The sequence below is a fragment of the Penicillium manginii genome, assembly GCF_028828005.1.
Source record: "Penicillium manginii strain IBT 31320 chromosome Unknown utg000005l:1.0-5665137.0:1.0-5668048.0, whole genome shotgun sequence".
In the NCBI taxonomy this organism is placed as follows: Eukaryota; Fungi; Ascomycota; class Eurotiomycetes; order Eurotiales; family Aspergillaceae; genus Penicillium; species Penicillium manginii.
In genome coordinates this window covers 2,203,977-2,224,133 of record NW_026643106.1, presented here as the reverse complement: position 1 = coordinate 2,224,133, position 20,157 = coordinate 2,203,977, and the positions used below count along the sequence as shown (strand labels likewise).

The window sequence follows — 20,157 nt, the reverse complement described above, 5'->3', positions numbered from 1 at the left end:
ACTTGGGCATTTGTCATCTCGGCGAGAAATGCGGAGAAGCGACCACTCAACGCGTTGCAAATGTGGCGATGACCCAATTTTTGTCCATGATCACATCATTCATGCTGCCCAGCATGTAAATTACACATCCTGCAATTCAATGCTACGCTCGTCAGAATTCCATGGGCCATTATCAAACAGCTTGCCTGGTTGATTTGTAGAGGCTGATGACCAACCACAACGGGTGGCGTCATACCGAGGCTGAAAGTAGGAGAACCGCGTTGTATACTAGATGACTAGATCGACATCGCGTGTAACGCGATTGGGTCGTAGGGAAACTAGGGGAAACGTAAACGAAGAGAAGAAATCAAGTTCAGTTGATTATGCAGCTCAAGAAAGAGCGGGAAAAATAGACATGCGAATTGGAATACCTAACGCCGACCCCTCGTGCAATTGCAATCCACGGACCCCATCCAGTTAAAAAAAGAAGATCAAGACAATACTATCGAATAAAGACACCAATTCCCTCCTAACTTACAACCAAACGCTAGATAAGTAGCCAGACGTCACCAGAGTAGCCCTTAGTGATTCCGAGTCCGCTTGCTGCTGCGCTCGCGCTCCATCCCGATGGAAGGGAACATCTCGAAACCTGGCTGCTGGCGCGCGGGCTGGAGCTGGATGTTCAGACTAGGCGGGAAATCGGGATGCAGGGAAGAAATGCGGCCCGGGTTAGGAGGGTGGCCATCAACAGGCTCTGATGGGAGCGGCGCAGTGACAAGTTCGATCAAGGATGTATCTATCCAGCTAGCAGGCTTACTGTGTAGACGATCGAAGCGCATAGAGTCGTCTTCCGCCTCATCATTAAGCAGGGATGTCAATGGCGGTGCATTGCCCGTTGTGCGGACCTGGTGACCAGCGAGGACGTGGTAGGGCAGGCTTGGGCGGGTAGCGGGCTTGTCGGCAAGATCGGCCAAGGCACTGAGAGCGCTGTGCGCGGCTGTTGTGCGGGTCGAGCGTGTGGCGTGGAAATTGTGGCTGGCGGTACGAATCATGTCCGATGCAGTGGGTGTGCCATTATCTTCGTGGCCAGTGTTTTCCGGGGTGTCCTCTGCATCGGTGTTGTTGCCGTTGGTCACGGCACCGGAGCCCTGGTCAGCGCGCTTGGAGGTGGAAAAGAAGTGCATGGTCGCAACGTGCGCCTGGTTCGCGTGCGCGCTCAATTCCTTATCTGTGAAGAGCGAATGCATCGAGTAGGTAGGTGCGCTTTGTTTCTCAAGGTATGTCTTGGAGCGCTCGGCCGGGGTTGTGCCGCCCGCGTCCCGCACGGGAGATCCGACATCTTCTTCAGGCGCCTTGCGCTTGCGCTTATTCAACTCGGAGACGATGCCGTTGCCCAACTCGTCCAAATCCACGCGGTGCCGCGTGTGTCGAGTTTTGCGGTTGCTGTGAATGCCGCCGGGGCTGGCGGGATTGGTGATGCTGAATTGGTTCGGGTGCATCAGTAGGGCGTTCGTGTCGGCGATATCGAGTTGTTCTTTTTCGCGCATGAGGCGAGTTCGCTTGCTCGAGATACTTTGCATTAAGCGCTCGCGAAGCGTGCCCGATAGCTGATTGAACTCCTCTTTGGCAAAGTGTACTCGCCAGTCGTATTCTCTCCAGTGACGATCGAGGCTATTTTGGTGCCGGTTCTATACCACAAAAAACGTTAGCGGGCACATTCTGAGCTTGTCCGTATCGAAGTAATCCAGTGCAAGACTTACCATGACTTGAGTCAAATCCGAATCCTTCTGCTCCTTAACATTATTCACCTCCTGTACAAACTTCGCATACCAAGTCCCCGACAGACTCGCCATCTCCTTGGCGAATTTTCCCCCACCGACAGTATCCTCAATCAATTGCGCAATATCATCTGAGGAGTCCTGCAGCAGACCAGTCTGGTAAGGGTCGGCATTATTAATGAGGGTCATATCGCATTGGAGAGAGTGAAGCTGCTGGCGGAATTGGGCGTCGCGATTTTGGCTAAATGTAGCCGTAAGATCGTGAAGACGCTCTTGCAAAGCCGATCTTCTCTTGTCGCGCTTTGAGATCGGACCTGACGCCCCGCCAGTTGGGCTGGTGGAACGCCCTCGTTGTAGTCCGCCATGGTAGGCGGGCCCAGTGCCGGGCGATGGGGGCCCTGGAGAGTAGGCCATGGAATGAGAGGGTGTGTAGGTTCAGGAGAAGTGATAGACGGGCTGCATAAGCACGCGCGTTTTAAAAGGGCTCTGGTAGTGTAAGTCAGACCAAAAAGAAGCGCGATGGAGGGCTCAGTGCCTGCGATGTGTAGACCGGTCTGTCGTCAGAAAAGCGGACGGTATTGTCTAGTGCCAAATGCGGTTTAGAGCCGGAAATACCTTTCACCGCGCCGAACTACTGGCAGCGGTTGCCACATACACTACTGAGTACATGGATTGAAGTGGATAAGGCAGAGAAATACTAGAAGTAAATATGATTTTTTTGAGCCAAATATATCAGGAGTGATTTTATTCTATGATAGGCTTAACGGCTTATTGCTCCCTTGATGATGTGCCTCCCGGCAGCACGGTACTATGTACCTAGTAACTAGCTCACATTCAAACAGCCTGAATTTCAAGCCTGAGCATACAAACGGACCACTCGGATCCAGCCTTCACTGGCATGACTGGCACCAATGGTGTTCAAAGAATCCTCATTATGAGGTAGGCCCTTGGGCATTGCTATCATATATGCATGCACCAGTAGAATAAACAATAGGCCAGCAGACTACAAGTCTGCAAGGCAAAAATGCCTTAAGAGGGCCTAACTTTACGAACAATTCTAAGAGTGAGGGGCTTCCCGGCCATACAAAAGGCAATAAAGATCTCTTAAAAGATATTTTGTATTGGATTTCAACCCCAGTAAAATTTATATCCATTATCAAGAAAATAATCATCAAGTCTTGATCGCCAAAAAAGAAGAAAAAAAAAAGAACCAACATCATGGGTATTCACGTTCGTTTCCATCCGGCCAAAAAGAAAATGCAGGACGGCGCACGCCACGGCCGAAATAATAAAATAATAGGATAAAGTCACTGACCAACTCCAGGTACACATGCCAGGGGTCCGTCTAAAGGAATCATTTTTAAAAACTGTATGGTTTCAAATGAGAGTGGGTGAGAAAGGAAAGTTTTTTTTGGGGGGGTGGGAAGGTGGCCTTTCCACAGGGTTGAATCAGTTTGTTCGTCGGATCACGAACACACCCAGTTCAACCCCTTCGTGAGGCTCGCTGTCCTCGCCGTAAGGTCGCTTGCGAATGCCTTCAAAGATCTCGCCGAGGAGCATGGAAGACGAGATATCCTTGTCAGACATGTGCCCAGAGCCACCGTTAGACATGGTCTTGTTGGTGGGTGGCCGGCGGCCGTTCTGCCAATAGAGATTGAGAACCTCCTTCATCCGGGCCTTCTCTTGGTGGATAAACCACTCCGCCCAGAGATTGCGGTCCAGATCGGCATTGGCACGACCGGCATCAGCCACTTGGAACTGTGACGATGACGAGCTCAGAGACTCGCAGAGTGTGACAATGTTTGCCTTCATAGTGGCAAAGTCATCCATCTGGGATACTGTAGATAGCTTGCCCAGATAGCGACCAACGTCAGCAGACAAGCCGTTCACTACGACCAATTGCCGCAGGAGAGGGTCGAGAATGGGGCCCAGATATTGGGACTTGAATGTGGAGGCACCTTTCTTGGTGGGGTAGATGAAGAGAAGCGAGCCTCCGTTTGGAGATAGCTCGCTGAGTCGGTCCACAAGGAACGACGGACGGGTTGGGCAAAACAGATCTCTATATTCCTGGGCGGAAGGCGGGGGGAGGTATCGCTCTAACACGGAAATATGAACACTGTGAGGGGGGACGATGGGCATCGGAGCATGTGCAAGGTGCCGTTGAAGCGGGCCACGGAAATCGTGGTAGGCACCCACCACTGCAGCGCTGGAGAAAACAGTGGCGTTGAAATAATCATCGGCAGCGGTCGGAGAACGAGGAGTGTTGGGAGGAGAATGGGGCAGGTTGGACAGGCTGAACTGTTCGGGCACTGCGTGTGTGACATTCATGTAGGGCGAGTGGCCAGGCTGCAGGTGGCTGTGGACAGCCTGGACGATAGAGCAGAAGATGGTGTCATTTCTCGGCACCGAAATCGATTGATCTGAAGTTCTCGGGTATGGCAGAGTCTGTGAGACGATCTTGACGGCCTCGCCTCGCGGGTTTGATGTTCCCAAGGAAGATACTGCGAAGAGAGTTAGCATTCCTGAAAAATACGCTCGTTGATATGTGTTCGGATGTTGTCACTCACCAGTCACGTTAATCCCTTGGTCCAACCACGATCCCATGTCTTGTTGGCAGTCCATCTCGTCCTGAGGACCTGGACTGCCCTCAGAGCTAGAAGAGCCATTGGACAGGCCGTCCGGACTACTAAGGGTATCTGACGGGCCCGTTGCTGGGGAGGTTCCCATGCCGTGGCTCTCGTCCATCATGGCACCGGAGCTCGACTTTCGGTGGTCATGGGTATCAAAGAGCATCATCTCGGACTGCGGGTTCCAGGCAACGTGGCTATCGTCGTCTGGTGGTGTAAGGGGAAGAATAGAAGGGTAGTCGGACTGGTAGGAAGGAGGAGGAGAATTCCAGGGAGATGTGGATGAGTTTGAATGTGCCGTCAAGGGTCTCGGCCCGCGAGACACGGTGGTGGACAGACGAAGACGAGAATCTGCAGGCCGGGTCCGCGACTCGACCCGAAGCGGCGAGCCCGGCGAAGAGCTGCGGTGTTCCCAGGAAGGGAAATGTACGGCGACGCTGCCCTTGGAGAGGAAACGGGAGACTGGGGAGGGCTTTGTGCGGAGGGATCCTTGCGAGGCTCGTCGACGGAGCTTTGCTGGACTTGGGCTGGAGCTGGTACCGTCGGAGAGGGAGGAGTCAGGGAGGGAATGGTTGGAGAGACGACGTTGGGTGTCGAGTTTCAGTGTGGTCGGATGCATGGTTAACTCGTCTGGGGAAGCAAATGGCCCACACCGTCCATAGCACTGTTGATTCATCCAGGCAGAGTCGGGTGGGCGAAGAATGGCGGACGGCATGGGATTCGCCGTGGAGGGCAGAAGAAGGTGGGAGGTTTGAGAATTTGACCAGGTGTAAAGGACGACGAAAGGCAACCGGGGGGGGGGGGAAGAGAAGAGAAGAGAATGAGCGAAGAGGGGAGGTAAGGGGAGAAGTGGAAAAAGGACGAAAGTTGTAGCGGGTACTTTGACAGAATATGGTGGCCAAGGGAGAAGTGGAAGTACTGGGTACGTGTGCTGCGGCTGTTGGGGGAGTCTAGACGATGTTCTAGACCGGTCGTCGAGTCATCGGAGAGATTGGAGTGTATTACTAGTATACCTAGACAAGGTGAAAGAGAGAAGACTTCTCGAAGATGCTAGTTTAGGGTCAGGTGGACTTATATGTTTTCTCTATTCCCTACTCTGTGCACTATTTACTAAACTCTGAAAACCAGATACTCATTTAACCAACCCCAGCTTCATTTCTCTGTTGACGAGGCCCCATCGCCGTACTAAAAATGTGCGCGAGTCTAGACGCTCCACGGGGGCTACTACTGGCTGACGGGCCCCACGCGGCTGGGCGATCATTCTCGGTTCTGCATCGAGTTGATGAATCCAGGCCTTCTCTGATCCTCTGTGATCTTTTTCTACTATTATCTAATTCTCTCTGGTTACCTCTGGTCACCTCTGGTCACCTCTAGTCCTCTCAACCTCGCTGTCACATACTCTGGAAATTAAGTCCAGCCGTTAGGGTTTGATGCTTCGTTTGACCCATATAGAAAAAGGGTTTCCGAGGTCCATCCATGGTGACTGTGGGTGACGGTGGAGGGCTGTCTCGGTAGATGTACCGGTACTTAAAATTGTGTGGTGTACCCATGCCAAATATAAGTACCGGTACATCCCTCTTGACACCGTTTCCGGACACCTGCACAGTTCTAGGCTTGGGTCTGTTGCCACTGAGAGGGTCAACGAGACGCCTTGGACATACACACACTCTCCCAGCCCTGTTTTGCCCGACAAACAAAATAGTCAGGCGTCACCTGGGCACAGATCGGGCATCCTCATTCACCTTGGAGTCTACATCCATGTAGGCCTCCATAACAAGCTACCGCTATCTGCAATGGGATCACGGAGTACCGTCCTTCCCCTCCCTTTTATTAATTATTTCCCGGTACTTCCTATCCGAGAGTAGACCCTTTGCCCCTCCACTTCCCACTCGCTCGGATCATACCGATTAGTACATTACAACTTGATATGGGGTTGGCACCACGCAGGTGACCCCCTCCCTTCCCCCTCCCCCCTCCCCTCCAGATCAGATCGGACGCCCGGTCATTCCATCGTAGCCGTTGGCCCGTCGTAATTTCCACTGTTGGCCCCAGTCTGGTTTGCAGTCCGGTTTTATCTCCCATGCCCCCACCCCAGTCTCAGTTAAAGTACGTCCTTTGCCACTTTGGTCGTCCCTTGAACGTGTCATGGTCTGACGCAGCGAATCGCAATATACCTACTATATTTAATACATTTTATGCAGGAGAAATCGGGCGGGGCGCTTTTTTCTCTGAAGAGGAGCACTGGCACACATATGGGTCACGGTGGAAATTTAGGGTATACCGTGACCCAGAGTTACTACTACTACTCAGGTAGTAGTATCAGTGGTACGCGAAATGAATTAGGATGGATCTAGAATATCGTATCATGATGAGATTATATTTCATATATTAAGATTAAAACTAATATGGAAACACTGGAAATCAGAAAGCCAGATGATGGCGAGATTCAAGCTTTTCGGCCGAAGCAATGCCTTGCTGCCTAGCGATATTCGAATCCAGTTGGGGGAAAAAAAGTAGAGAAGAGCTTGAGGAGTAGAGCTAGAACAGCTAGAAGGGTCTGGATGGTCGCAGTGCGACCGCACCACGTCCCGGGAAGCCATTCATCCCCCTCCGACTACTCCGGGTTTGCGAACCCGGGGATCCTGGCGTTGAAGATCTCGGTCGCATGAGGGGGTTGTGCAGAAAATACTGCAACAATGGATTGGCGCACCAATCAATTAATGCCATCGCTGGCAAAGAAAACAAATCTTGCCGGACTTATTCGGTTGCTTGACCCCTATCAGGATGTATACAAATAAAACAAGCCACTTGGAAGCATGCAAGAAGTTTCCGCGAACTTTTGATTCATTACCAGTCGTCCACGTTTGCCTCTTGAAAGGGGTGCGGAGAGAGACCCTGTGCCATGAATGGCATCTGGTCAAGTGGACTGGGACTGATGTGATTCTTTCAACCCACTGGTAGTTTCTTCGGATGCCGGATTGGCTGGTCCCCTAGCAAAGGGTTCGAAGAAACTTCGAGATGCGGGGTCGTGTCCCAAGCTGGGCGAGGGATATGGTGTCATCACTTTTGATGCACCAGCGTGGGGTGGTGTACGAGGCTCGGTATTGGCTAGGAATTTTGGAATATTCTGGTGCCATTCAACCGGGAGAGTTTCACGAGGTCATTGAGCGACGGCGCGATTGCGTAGGGGCAACACCACCAAGCGGTTGACGAAGCTCCCGGGAGCAATCGTTCCACGAATTCCACACCATGTGCGACCGGTAGCGCTGCTCTTCACGGCCGAGTCGGACCTGTTTCCGGGCAAAGCTGGAGGGCTTGACGGCAATTGTGCACTTGGGCGTGGAACGGTCGCAGATCGGATTAGGATTGGCCATGGGAATAGTGACGGTGGGGCTGTCAAGTGTGGTTCGCAGCTCGTGGCATTGGCGAACCAGCTGCTGCACGCCATCGGTCAGGCGAGATGCCCGCTCTTCGATATCCGGCCAGAAGGCATCGCCCCAGAAGGCGTCCTGGCGCACTGCGGTTTCGAGGGCGACAAGCCAGCAGTCAAAGCCAGAACGAGAACCGGCCAGCTGGGCAGCGACGGTGACAAACCGAATAGTGGGCTCGGAGTGAAGAACGTGAAGGACGATGCAGGCCGGGCAGCGTGCAGTGAGGTACCAGTCGTGCTCTTCTGTGAGGATGCAATGCAGCCAAGCGAAGGCGCTACGTGCCTCGCCGCGAAAAGCACGTTCGGGTTCGGCTCTCTGCTTGCTCGGCAACGCACGCGACGCAATGCGCTCTGCTTGGTGGTTGATCAAGAAAAGTGGAACAAGTAGAGTGTGGATGATATCGCGATGCAGGCGGAAGGACTCTTGTTCGGAACAGCCCATGTCGCAGTGGGTTGAGCAGAAGGTTGGCCCCTCCATACCGCAGTCCTGGCGGCGAAGTTGTTCCCTTACAGCCCGGAAGGCTTCATTGCGTTCTAACTCAAGTTGGTCGCGGTAGGAGATGTGAAAGGGGGAGGAGAGTTCGTCCATTATCGCAAATGTAAATAGTAGTGGAATTTTGGTGGAGAAATGTCGACAGGTCGTCGAGGGTTCAAAAGGCTATCATTCGAATGTTGAAAGGATGCAGGTTAGAGAAGCATAGTGTGGGTATAGATTGCGTAAAATGAAGGTTATCAATGATATAGATCATAAATCACTGAAACGAAAAAAAAGAAGCTCTGTGGGGAACAGGACCGGATGCGGACTTTATTATAAGACCCCCTTTACGGAAACGTCATGGGAACGAAGCAAGACGGGGTGTGTAGATCGCACAGGGCCTTCTTCGCCTTTGAGGGGGGCAGCGTCCAGGGTAGACGCAGTCGATCGCAATGGATGTTCCCCACTGCTGACGAACGCAGCGGCAGAAGACTACACGATTGGCGGACTTGGTCGGAATGAGTGGACCGGTGGAGATGGGGAGAGCCCGTCCAGACAGTCTGGACTGCGGTCTTACGCTTTGCTCTTCGAAATATGGTTCAGATTCAGGGCTACTCTATCTTTAGCCCCTATCCTGTCGGTGTGTGGTACTAGTCCAAGTGTTGCCATGGGATGGGCCAGACTGTGAAAATGGATACTGTACAATAGGAGTCGTTTATCTATGGATACCATACCTGGTAGTATGTACTCCGTAGTGGTACCTTCAATAAGGTGGTAGTCCCTGGTAGTACCGTCTTCTACTTCATCATGGCCGGAAATGACCGGAGTGGTGTATCGCAATCATGTCGCCATTTCCTATAGGACATCACCATAGGTGTACTTTACTCCGTAAGATAGTTCTGATACGGTCAGATCAGCGCCTAATTTCACCGTGCCCAACACCTAGGCCACGGGCGACAACACGGCAACGTTATCTGTGCGTGAGGAGGGGGAGATCCCTCCCGTCTGCAGGAAGTGGGTAAATTAGGGGTCTCCATCGTGGCATCGCGATATGGAAAGGATAGGCAGGGTTTGGGGTTGGGATTGGGGTTGGGGGGGAAAGTTAGGGCTCCGATCGGAGGGGATTTCAATAGATTGATGGTACGGTGTAAATATCAGGACAAAATAAAGAGGGTAGGAAAAGCTTGATGGATTATTTTTGGATCAGGGGTTTGACGGCAAAGAGCAAGGGTCAATAGTACGCCACCAAAGAATTTGATCAACGAAATGGAAATGGCAAAGAAAATCAAATTAAATAGGGGCCGTTGGAAGGGAGAAAGGTGGGACTCGGTAGTCTCCGGGTTGCGAGATTCGGAGGACATTCTTGGTCTGTTTGCTATCCTCGGAGTACGAGTAAACAGATCTAAATCATAGACACAGATATTCTATGACTACGGAGTACTTCGTATATTGATAAACTGTACTGTGTACAGTATGTGCTTAATGCATATTGTACTCTGTACTCTGCCCCCTGTACTCTATACTCTGTAATCCTTCATATCCAAGCTAGGGCTAAACCCCACGCCCCCATCCCATCCAGAGTCGGCCCCGGGGCCGACGCTGGCCCTCTCTGCTTTGCTCTCCAGACCTATCCTTGCCAATTGTCAATCTGTCTGACTTGCAGCATCTCACTACATCCGAGTCTGTCTCTAATTTATTTTCTGTGTTGACTTCATTCCATAAACGCGTAATTCCTCTTTGGCCCTGGCATGTCGCGTCGATGGAATGAATACTCGGCGCTAAAGCACACCTGCCACTGCAATCTAGGAAAACCGGTTACCAAGTTACCAAGGTCCAGGAATTCTTGTTTCATTTCTTGTTTTTTTTTTTTTGCCTCGCTTCTTCCGCCCTGAAGACCCAGTTACTGCATTTCGTAGACTCGTAAACCTCATAGACTCTTGATAGGTTTCGTTTGCATTGAACGCGCCTTCCCTTCCGGCCCTCTTGCCGCACTGCGTCTGCTCTCAAGCTGTTTACACACGCGACGCCAATCTCTCCTCATCCAGCTTATTCTCTCTCTCTCTCTCTCTCTCTCTTTCTACTTTTCAATCCATTCTAGTGTTACTATTACCCTCACCAATTATCATTGGACATCAACACATTCATCATGTTTTCCTCGCTCGCGCTCTCTGCGGTGCCCCTGATCCTGGCTGGTTTGCAGGCCGTGACGGTCGGCGCAGTTCCAACCATCTCCGCCGTAGGATCCAAGTTTTTCTACGAAAATGGCACTCAGTACTACCTGAAAGGTTCGTGGGGGTGATGGTCCACTCATGGCTGGGTCTAGACTAACTGAAACCTTCAACCGTTGCAGGCATTGCTTATCAGCTAACCCCCAATGACCCGCTCGTCGATACCGCCCAATGCAAGCGGGATATCGTTCGCATGTCCGAGCTGGGCACCAATGCTATCCGTGTGTATCACGTCGATCCCAAGGCCGATCACAAGGGCTGCATGTCAGCTTTCGCGGACGCAGGGATCTATCTGTTCGTCGATCTCGATACCTTCACCACTCAAATCGAGCAGGTATGAACTCTGCCATCTACACCATTCATCCATTCATTTTCCATTCCATACTGACGGGAATTCTAATGGTAAATAGACTGAGCCCCACTGGAACCAGACCCAGCTTGACCGCTTCACCGAGGTTCTTGATGAATTTCAAAATTATGACAACACCGCTGGTGTATTCGTTGGCAACGAGGTTCTGACCACGGCCGATGGCTCTGCTGCTGCGCCTTACGTGCTCGCTGCCGCTCGCGACGTCAAAGCCTATCGTGATCGCAAGGGCTACCGAGAGATTCCTGTCGGTTATTCCGCCGCTGATATCGCTGATCTACGCCCCATGCTGCAAAACTACCTCGCCTGCCAGTCAAATGCCTCTGACCGTCTTGACTTTTATTCGCTGAATGCGTACGAATGGTGTGGTGACTCTTCATACACCGTCTCTGGTTACAATATGTTGCAGAAGAATGCCACCGACTACCCTATTCCGATCTTTTTCTCTGAGACAGGGTGCAATACCCCCACTCCTCGAACTTTTGACGACCAAGCGGCTATTTTTGGCAAAGACATGGCTGACACTTGGTCCGGCGCCATCATCTACGAGTGGATTGAGGAAACCAACGACTACGGTCTTATCAGCTATGGACCATCCGCCAAGGCCGCCACCGCCACCAGTGTCGAAGATGGCTACACACGCAAAGGCACTCCGACACCTGTCTCACCTGATTTCGGAAATTTGAAGAAGCATTGGGCAACATTGCATCCCACTGGAGTTGCGCTTTCCGAATACAAGAAGTCATCTAGCAGTCCTTCTCTCGAATGCCCTGCCTCAACCAAAGGAGGCTGGGCGGTTGATCCTAGCTCGCCGCTTCCCACACTGGGACAAACATACACAAAGTCGTCAACTACTGGAAAGCAAACCAGTCAGAGCACTTCGACCTCTGGATCAGCCACCTCCACCGCGTCTGGTAAAGGCAACGCTGCCAATTCCAAGTCGTTTGTCGCCGGGTCGACCACCGAGCGCATGTTGATGGCCTCTTTCGTTCTGTCTGCTGGTCTGGGTGCTCTAGCTTATTGGCTGTGATGATTGATCAACGCCGACTTGGATAAGCCTTATCAATATGTATTCTTGCTCTTTCAATGTATAGAATAGACACGAGTCAATGAAACGGATCTACCCGTTAGCACTTCCCCCCTTAGTAGTCGTATTAAGTTCCATACGGGAGTGACTCCATCTCCCTAGTAGCACTGGAATGAGGTCGAACAAGTAGCAGTGCGAATGCCAAAAGGCTGCAGAATCAATGGGTCTGCGGCTGCAGTCTTGACAGTCTAGCCAAGCCAAGTCTCATAAGAAATATCCATAGATTTGTCATAGCAATGGATACACTCAACGAGATAGCATGTATATTTCCTGTCTGGTCAGGAAATCTTCGTTTGACACTTCTAAAGAAAAAAAAAAGGCTGACGCCTGTCAACACTCCAAAGTTGTTGATATACCAATGGGTGCTAAGGGTGGCTTGCGGATATCCACTCCCAAGACCGGTGCATGCGCGTATTTAGCGTCGGCTCGCCAAGCCAGACTTTATTTTGTTCACGCGTATTTCTGGAAGAAAGGATTTTGTGGAATTAACAAAGGCTGAAATCAATTACCGTACATACCTAATTTACTACAGCAGCACGGGCGAAATGGAGCTTGAGAGCCGCCGGCACAGATGCGGTTTTGTCCAGGCAAAGGCGCTCACCAAAGGGAAATCTATCATTTCAGTAAGGCTTACTTAAGATGTCATAGATAGTGACTAAGTAGTTCTGCCTGAAAAATCGCTTTCATTGCCACGCGGAAGCTTCAAGTTGTCGGCCACTTGAGCATTTTCCGGTGTAGGTATGATCATAATGACACGGGCGGGATAAATGCCCGCGATCCTATTTCCAATGAAAAATAGTCACTCAGATTTTCAACATTCCAATAGAAAGACATATTGATTGAATGAACCCATATGTACAAGCAAATTGCATTAATCCGTCATTCCTGCCTCCCGATTGCCTGCCGGACCAGAATCGCTATTCCTCCTAGGACGACGGTAGCAACCCTTAGCCCCGGAAAACTTGAAGATTATACCCCCTCATCAGGCACTTCTATAACGCCTACATCAAAGCTCAGTATATGTCCTACGCCACGGAATTTTACAACTGAAACTGTCACGCCATCTAGAGATGTCCGCATTTTAGCAGCTATCAAGCAAGAACATCGCGAGATCAAAGCCGACGCCGACACAATCCTAAATGGCACAACCCCAGATCAGCAAACCCGCTACCAAAATCAATTCACCTGGGAGCTAGCCCGTCATATGATAGGCGAAGAGCTCATCGTCTACCCAGCTCTGGTCAAGTATGTCAAGAACGGACAAAAGATCGCGGACGAGGGCCGGGCAGAACACCAGGATATCAAAGAGCAATTGAAGATGTTCCAAGGGCTACGATCGACGGATCCGCGCTTTACCCCGACACTTCGGGTGTTAATGGGTGATTTGGAGAATCATATTCGGAAGGAGGAGGATCAGGACTTCGCGCGGTTGGAGGTGACGATTTCCAAAGAGGAGAGTGAGGCGTTGACGCGGTCGTTGAATCAAACGAAGATGTTTATTCCGTCTCGCTCGCATCCTCTAGTACCGACTAAGCCGCCTTTTGAAACGGCCGTGGGGCTTTTGACGGCGCCTATTGATATGGTTGCTGATATGTTTCGCAAGTGGCCGAAGGAGAGGAAGGGGAATATGTCTGCATCTAGATAACGGTATTTGGTCACGGTTTATTCGTGTTGCGTACTAGTAGTCGTGAGATATTTGAATTTCAGAAAAGTTATTTTACAGTCATGTGTCATTATAATTGGTATACTAAGTTTCGCGTGTCTCATACTAATAATGCTTTGGCAATTAGCCCCGGCATGCCAGTGCCGTGGAATCTGTTGCCACTAGAGGAGTTTCCAGGTATCCGTGTCGCTGTAGTCGACGAAACTTGTTACTCATGCCAGCATTACTATTCACTGCCAGGCTATTGAGTTGCAAGGCCGTTTCAAAGGATCGGCGTCGTTTCCACGCCTTGCGAAATTGATGCTGCTCGTCATCCTGCTGTCTCGAGCGCAAGAGCAAAAAGTCACTATGCGCCTCCTTTTCTTCGCTGAGGGCTTGTATCTTCGTGGGAAATGATATTAGAATCGTTTGGAATTTCTGATAAAAACCCATATGCTGATCTTGATGGAAACTTGAACTTGACACGCAAAAAGGAAGTAAAACATACATAGACTAGCCACAACTCTTGCTCCGAACTCCAAGCCTTCTGACATCTTGCAAGTTGCCTCCTTGCATCTTCAAGCTTTTTCTCCTGGCCACTCGTCCAGCGACACTGGCTGCGAACAATACTCGCCCAGCTCACCACGCGAGCGAGCTGCGGGCGTGCAGAAGGTTCGCCCTTCTCTGCGAGCCAGTCGGGCTTGCACCCGGGGATGGAGTCAAAATGTGAGGAAGACGCCTCCTCCATTTCTGACTCGTCGCGCCGTGCGTCGTACCTCATGGCCTTTGGGTCTAGGTGTTGCTTCACCGCTATATGCAAGGCGTGCGAGACGTCATGGTGCAGGGGTGCGTCGGGGATTTCGGCATCGTGATAATGACTCTGGGGATCACTTTGTGAGCCATACCCCGAGTCCGGAGACTGAACCTCATATTCTTTTTCTTTTCCTTTGCTACCTGTTGAGTCTGTTGACTGGCGTCTTTTCCAGGGGAGGGAGAAAGGCAAGGCGCGATGGACGAGTGTAAGAACCGCCATGGCAACACCTGTTGAACATGGATGCAGTAAAAAGCAAAAACAGAAAGGAGGAATGCCAGTTAGGGACGCAGCCAGTACTGGGATTAAAGTGATCTGCTATTTTCATTCCTCGTCTATCGGTTCGCCCCTGGCGCTCTTATATGCTCAGTTTGTCGCCGTGAGGGGTCGTACTTGGTATGCGTTGAGACCGACAACCCGCCTAACGAAAACGAACGTGCAGGAGGCGCTCGCACAGGTAGTGGGGGGGGTGAGCCCGATTGACTTCAGCGGCGTTATTCTGCTTGGCTGCACACGCGAGAGACATCAATTTACCGGGGAGTCCTGGTTGGTGCAGCCGGTTGAGGTCTGCGGCGTTGGTCGAGAATGCAACCGGAGCCAGCTCTAGAGCTGCGCTCGTGTACCTGAGGACGCAAGCAGTCGTACATATCTCGGGGTTTTGTTGATATGAAGAGGAATTAGTGCGGGGATAGACAAGCATAGCAGTATTCAAGACAGGGTGGAGATAGTCCATGTCTCAGGGTTGTTGTGAAATCGACGTGATGTTTTCGTCTGATCTATACATCGCCACCGGCGCCAACTTCGGGAAAACCAGGAAACATGATGCAGGTGTCGGGCGTGGTTCAAGTTCGCTAAGACCTCCATCTGGCACAGCTGCAGAAGGCCAAACCAGGTACAAACAATTTAGGATTATGGCCGAGTCCAGACCTGGAGATTGTAACAGTCTTCTACATTTATAACACAAGATAAATGAAACTGCGAATACAGCAAACGCTAAAGAAAAAAATAAGGTATCGAGGTCACGCTGAATATGAAAAGCCAGAATTCGCATAAGTAAGGTATCCCAGTACAATCCCAGTCCAATAACCGTGAGGGAATCATTAAAAAAAAGAAAAGCCGCTAGAAGACAAACCGACGGCTTCATCATCAGCTTTCCTCAAGTATACGCCAAAAGAAAATCAGAATGTGTTCATTGCCATGTATCGACAGAGGCCCCACGGTTCGCCTGGGCCTTTCGCTCGTCTCGGATTTGCTCGCCAATGATTATGCTGATCAATCTCCTATGCAGATCTGCATCGGTCCACTCCACTTGCCCCGATCCACCATATTGTACATCGGCATGCGAAAGTTCATTTACAAATCGATCAATGATCGCAAACTGCGCTTCAGAGATCGGAACTCCATGGAGTCCATCTGAAGTCCAGATCCAATCACCAATAATCTGGGCCCGCCCTGGTGCATCGTAGTATGGGAACCGCTCGGGGTGGCGTTTCGCGATTCGGTAGACGCGCCGAAGAGCCAGGTAGTGGTCATTTGAGAAGTAGCCAAACACGGCGAGTGGCCTCGGCCCTTTCGGCGAGTCGTGCTCTTCTTCAATCATATTTGCAGGGTTGTCTTCGACAACTTCGCTTGAAATGCTCCGTTCCAACCGGTTCCTCCCGTCCTCTTCTTCCACTGAAGAGACAGCCTCACTATGCCCTTGTTCGAGACCCATTGACTGAGGTGTCCTCTCAACCCCAAGAGGTGATTCGCTTGAACGGTCCGAGGAACGGTGGGAAGTCGATGCTTTTTCATGATAATGATGATCCATCTGAGGTGATTGGATGGAAAGTTCGCCCTGGTCAACTTGACCGTCTTCCAGCTCATCTTCGGAAATATCCCTAGGATCGGCTTCAGAGGCAGAGCTAGGCTCGTCGTCATCAGAATGGGCAGGGGCCTTGAGCCATCTAGGAGTAAGACTGGTGATTCGTTGGAACCAGGACGACCCTTGGGGTTCCACATCTGACTGACGCTGGTGTTCTGGGGTGATGGTTATATCCCCATGCGCCAGTTCGCCCTCGCTGGAGGCTCCATCATGAACGCTATCAATCTCATCCACGTCGTTGGCGTGAGCCTCTTGTTGGGAATAATTATGACGGAAAATGGGGGACTCCTGTTCGGCTTCTGGTTCTCTCTCGGGAGATTGAGAGAGCGGTTGTAAGCGAACCCGTTTTCCAGGGTTACTTGGCTGGCTTTTAAGAGCAGATCCATTGATGGATGAGTGCTGTGTAGCGGAGCGTAGTATACTTCTGGGAGTGCTTGTGCCGTTGTAGTAGCGTGCGCGATTGGGCGTATCATCTGCTGCAAGAAGAGCTGAGAGATCTACTTCGCGTTCGCGGAGTTTGCGGATTTGCGTTTGATTCAAGTGGCGTATGCCATCCTTTTCTAGGTCCACGTAAGCTGGAGAGGAGCTGAGATAATTTTGAGACGAAGGTTTTCCCGCAATTTTTCGCCAAGGGCTAGCAGCCTCTTCGACAGGGTGATGTTGTTGGTTTTCCGAATGATGCGAGATGTGACTGTTGTCACGGGCTTCTTGTTGCCAGATGTCATCAAAGCCGTCTTCGTCTTCTTCGTCTTCCATTTCCGTTTCCTGATTGGCGATTGACACGGGCTCCGGCTCATGTGCATGTCTTGTCTCAAGCTTTGGATAATCAGGTTCCTGACGCCAGATATCATCGTAGCCATTGTCCTCGCCATCTGATACTTCGGTTTCGGCATACAAAGGCCGTTTCGTGACAGAGGGACTGGAGAGGACAGGTCTTGGTTTCGATTGACCGGCATTTTCAGAATCGACGGAGCCAACAAAGTCTTCATCAGCAAATTGCTCAAGACCCTCAGGCTCTTCCTGTTCGTCCATGGCTTCAAATCTTTCAGGCTCCCGTCGCTCTTCTTCCCCGGTGGGCCCAAAGTCGGACTGTAGATGATCGCTAAAAGCTCTGTCCTCTTCAAAAATTCCGGGTTTCCTGCGATCTTCCTCGCCGATGGACCCGAAATCAGAGTGTAGGTGATCACTAAACGCATTTTGCTCTTCAAATACATCAGGCTGCCTGCGATCTTCCTCACCAATAGACCCAAAATCAGATTGTAGATGATCGCTAAACTCATTTTCCTCTGGCAATCCTTCATTTTCAGAGGCATTTTGGTCACTGTCGATGTAGATGATGTGGTTGGAATCGATGGCTTCTTGTGCATTTCGGCTGACTTCCTGTCGCTCCTTGTGCCATTCGGCCTCTTGTTGCGATCTAATCTTATTCGTAGGATCGGTTCTGGAGACTTCTTCTCGTTCGGATTGAGACGAATGGGGTATCACATGCACTTCATCCAATTCGTCCAATTCCTCTTCCTCTTCCTCTTCCTCTTCTTCGATATCATCTAGTTCAATTGACTCATTCTCGAGGATAATGTCTGACCTTGGCTCTTCTTTTTCTTCTTCGAATTGGGGTTGTTCCTTCCACGGTGAAGATGTTGGAGGGAGATCCGGATATGAGACAGGCCTCGCAGGAGATATTTTGGCTGGCCGATTCGATGCATGGCTGGCGTGCGAGGAAACGCGATATCCCGTAGACAAATCGTCAGTCACAGGGCTAGGCCTGGCTGAACTATGGTTATCACTCTGAAGATCACTAATTCCTGGGAGTTTGCGTTTCAACCGATCGCCAATCCGTCCATTGTGTCGATCTTGTAAGACTCTCGCGGCATTGTCTGTAGCTCTGCTAGCATTACTGCCTAACCCAAACTGCTGGGCCGAAGGGAGAGTATCCAAAGACACCATGGTGAACCCTTCGCTTTCCATTATCGAATCGAATTCCTCGTGCTCCTCCGTTGGGTCGGAGAGGGGCTGTTGATCATCATTTTCCCGTCGTTGTTCCTGTGCCTCCCGCGCTTGATTTTCTTCTTCGGCCAGCGATGAAGTTGGGGTTGGAGTGGGATATGTTTGAGGCGATGAGGCCATACCAGCATCGCGTGCCGACCTGACTGATGAAGATAGCCTTTCTCGGGTCGGCGAAGGCATCTTTGACGGGGTTGAGTTGATGTTTTCCTCGTTGTCGAGATATTGCTGTTCTGTAATAATAGGCGTGTCGTATGTGGTCCTTCCATATTCCCGAGTGGCGCTTGCATTCAAGTGCGCCCCATTCCTTTGCATTGGCCCAGTGAGATCTGCGACGGGCAAATCATCCGCTCCAAGCGAGTCACTATCTAAATCACCGTTTTCTGCAACATTGAGCGGGCTCCAATGTCGCGTGGGCTCAACACTTCTATCCTCAACAATATCCATTGGGCTGAATTGAATTTGAGGCTCTTGCTCGGTCTCAAGCAGGTGTAAGGGTTCCGGAGCTGGCGTTGGCTCATCCTCAATCATAGGCGAATCATGTACATTCGGCCTAGGTGTATTCTTCCGCGGTCGGCCCGGCTTTCTCTTAGGTGTTTCTCCTGGTCGGCCTGGTGTATTTCCAGCACTGGCTGGCCAAGGTGAACCATTAAGCGGTTTGGTGTCTGGCTTGCGTGGACGCGATCTCGACGGCGTTTTTTCCGATAATGGACTACGGCCATCTTTCAAGGGTATCATTGTTGTAATGGTTGTCGGTCGGTGTCGTTTGCGCGACGGGCTCAGCTGCATTTCACTCTCATTCTCCTCGTCCTGCGTCGCCTCGAGGGTGAGTCGAATGCGCCACGGACTCACGTTTCCATCCTGTTGATCCTTCAAGGGCGAGGGAGATCTATGGCGACCGGCGAATTTCATTGCAGGCGAGCCAGGAAGCAAGACATCGTCGAATCGGATCGAATGCGCACTTTTCGTCGGGCTGAGGCTCACGCGTGGTCGTTTGGAAGGACGTGGCTTGCGCGCGCTGAAGGCTGGCGAGTAGAAGCTTTGGCGACCGGTAAAGGGCTTGATTGGAGACGAAATTAGGTAGTCGGCGTCGCCTGGCGGGCCTAGGACATCGGGGGAGGAGCTCGAGCTGCGCGTAATGGCGGACATGACGGGCTCGGTGCGATGGATTCTCGGCACGCGTGCCGCGAGGGGGCGTGGAGAGAGCGCACCCCGTGGAATGCAGTGATAATAAAGGGACAATGGCGACCAAACAGCCAGATAATCTGTTTAACCACCAACAAAACGGCGGGGCAATGCGTAAACAAGTCTCCCGAAGCGGCGCGGGCGACGCATGGTGATTGGGTTAGGTAATCATGACCCAAAGCGGTAATTCTGTTGATATATGAGACACACTTCCTCTTTCCAAGCCATTTGATGTTTGGGTTGAGTCTGTTCCATTATACCACTGGTATTTCGATATATTCTCTTGCTATTGGATATATAGCTTAATATAATTCCTCTTCCACAGTCTGCACAGCAGGAATTCGATCCAGCGTTGTTTCACAAAATTGAGCCACACGATGTACACAATCACACGCCATCTCCACGTCTGCCCTGGAGAATCCCAACCGTCGCATGCCTCTCATATGCCAATATGTCTCGCGTGGAAGATTCTGACCCATGACTGCTGGTAATACAACCAGCTCAGTATCAAAATCATCTGGAAGTGAGCAAATAGCCTTTTTTTTTTTCCTAGAGAAAGTCCTGTTGGAAGATCAAGCTCTGCTTTAACAGTAAGAGGAATACAATTCTTTCGTATTCTTGAAATGATGCAGGATTCAAGTGATGAGTTCAGAATGTGGCAAACCACGGGCTTCAAGTCT

General features: G+C 51.1%; 7 protein-coding genes across 7 annotated transcripts; 2 read left to right on the top strand and 5 right to left on the bottom strand.

Moving 5' to 3' along the window:
• Window positions 1-560: 560 nt before the first annotated feature.
• N7533_007221 (Sds3 domain-containing protein) lies at window positions 561-2,171 on the bottom strand (the record flags this gene model as incomplete). Its single annotated transcript, XM_057103871.1, has 2 exons — window positions 561-1,667; window positions 1,740-2,171. The coding sequence occupies 2 exons, from the start codon at window positions 2,169-2,171 to the stop codon at window positions 561-563; spliced, it is 1,539 nt and encodes a 512-aa protein (XP_056958828.1).
• A 1,035-nt stretch (window positions 2,172-3,206) lies between these two features.
• On the bottom strand, window positions 3,207-5,099 carry N7533_007220 (uncharacterized protein; the record flags this gene model as incomplete). The annotated part of the gene is made up of 2 exons (XM_057103870.1): window positions 3,207-4,258; window positions 4,325-5,099. The coding sequence occupies 2 exons, from the start codon at window positions 5,097-5,099 to the stop codon at window positions 3,207-3,209; spliced, it is 1,827 nt and encodes a 608-aa protein (XP_056958827.1).
• A 2,437-nt stretch (window positions 5,100-7,536) lies between these two features.
• Window positions 7,537-8,403, bottom strand: N7533_007219 (uncharacterized protein; the record flags this gene model as incomplete). The annotated part of the gene is made up of 1 exon (XM_057103869.1): window positions 7,537-8,403. The coding sequence occupies one exon, from the start codon at window positions 8,401-8,403 to the stop codon at window positions 7,537-7,539; it is 867 nt and encodes a 288-aa protein (XP_056958826.1).
• Window positions 8,404-10,435: 2,032 nt separating this feature from the next.
• On the top strand, window positions 10,436-11,914 carry gel6 (putative 1,3-beta-glucanosyltransferase; the record flags this gene model as incomplete). The annotated part of the gene is made up of 3 exons (XM_057103868.1): window positions 10,436-10,574; window positions 10,640-10,851; window positions 10,928-11,914. The coding sequence occupies 3 exons, from the start codon at window positions 10,436-10,438 to the stop codon at window positions 11,912-11,914; spliced, it is 1,338 nt and encodes a 445-aa protein (XP_056958825.1).
• A 910-nt stretch (window positions 11,915-12,824) lies between these two features.
• N7533_007217 (HHE domain protein) lies at window positions 12,825-13,616 on the top strand (the record flags this gene model as incomplete). Its single annotated transcript, XM_057103867.1, has 1 exon — window positions 12,825-13,616. The coding sequence occupies one exon, from the start codon at window positions 12,825-12,827 to the stop codon at window positions 13,614-13,616; it is 792 nt and encodes a 263-aa protein (XP_056958824.1).
• A 141-nt stretch (window positions 13,617-13,757) lies between these two features.
• N7533_007216 (uncharacterized protein) lies at window positions 13,758-14,646 on the bottom strand (the record flags this gene model as incomplete). Its single annotated transcript, XM_057103866.1, has 2 exons — window positions 13,758-14,015; window positions 14,122-14,646. The coding sequence occupies 2 exons, from the start codon at window positions 14,644-14,646 to the stop codon at window positions 13,758-13,760; spliced, it is 783 nt and encodes a 260-aa protein (XP_056958823.1).
• Window positions 14,647-15,613: 967 nt separating this feature from the next.
• Window positions 15,614-19,441, bottom strand: N7533_007215 (putative AT DNA binding protein; the record flags this gene model as incomplete). Its single annotated transcript, XM_057103865.1, has 1 exon — window positions 15,614-19,441. The coding sequence occupies one exon, from the start codon at window positions 19,439-19,441 to the stop codon at window positions 15,614-15,616; it is 3,828 nt and encodes a 1,275-aa protein (XP_056958822.1).
• Between the last annotated feature and the right edge of the window lie 716 nt (window positions 19,442-20,157).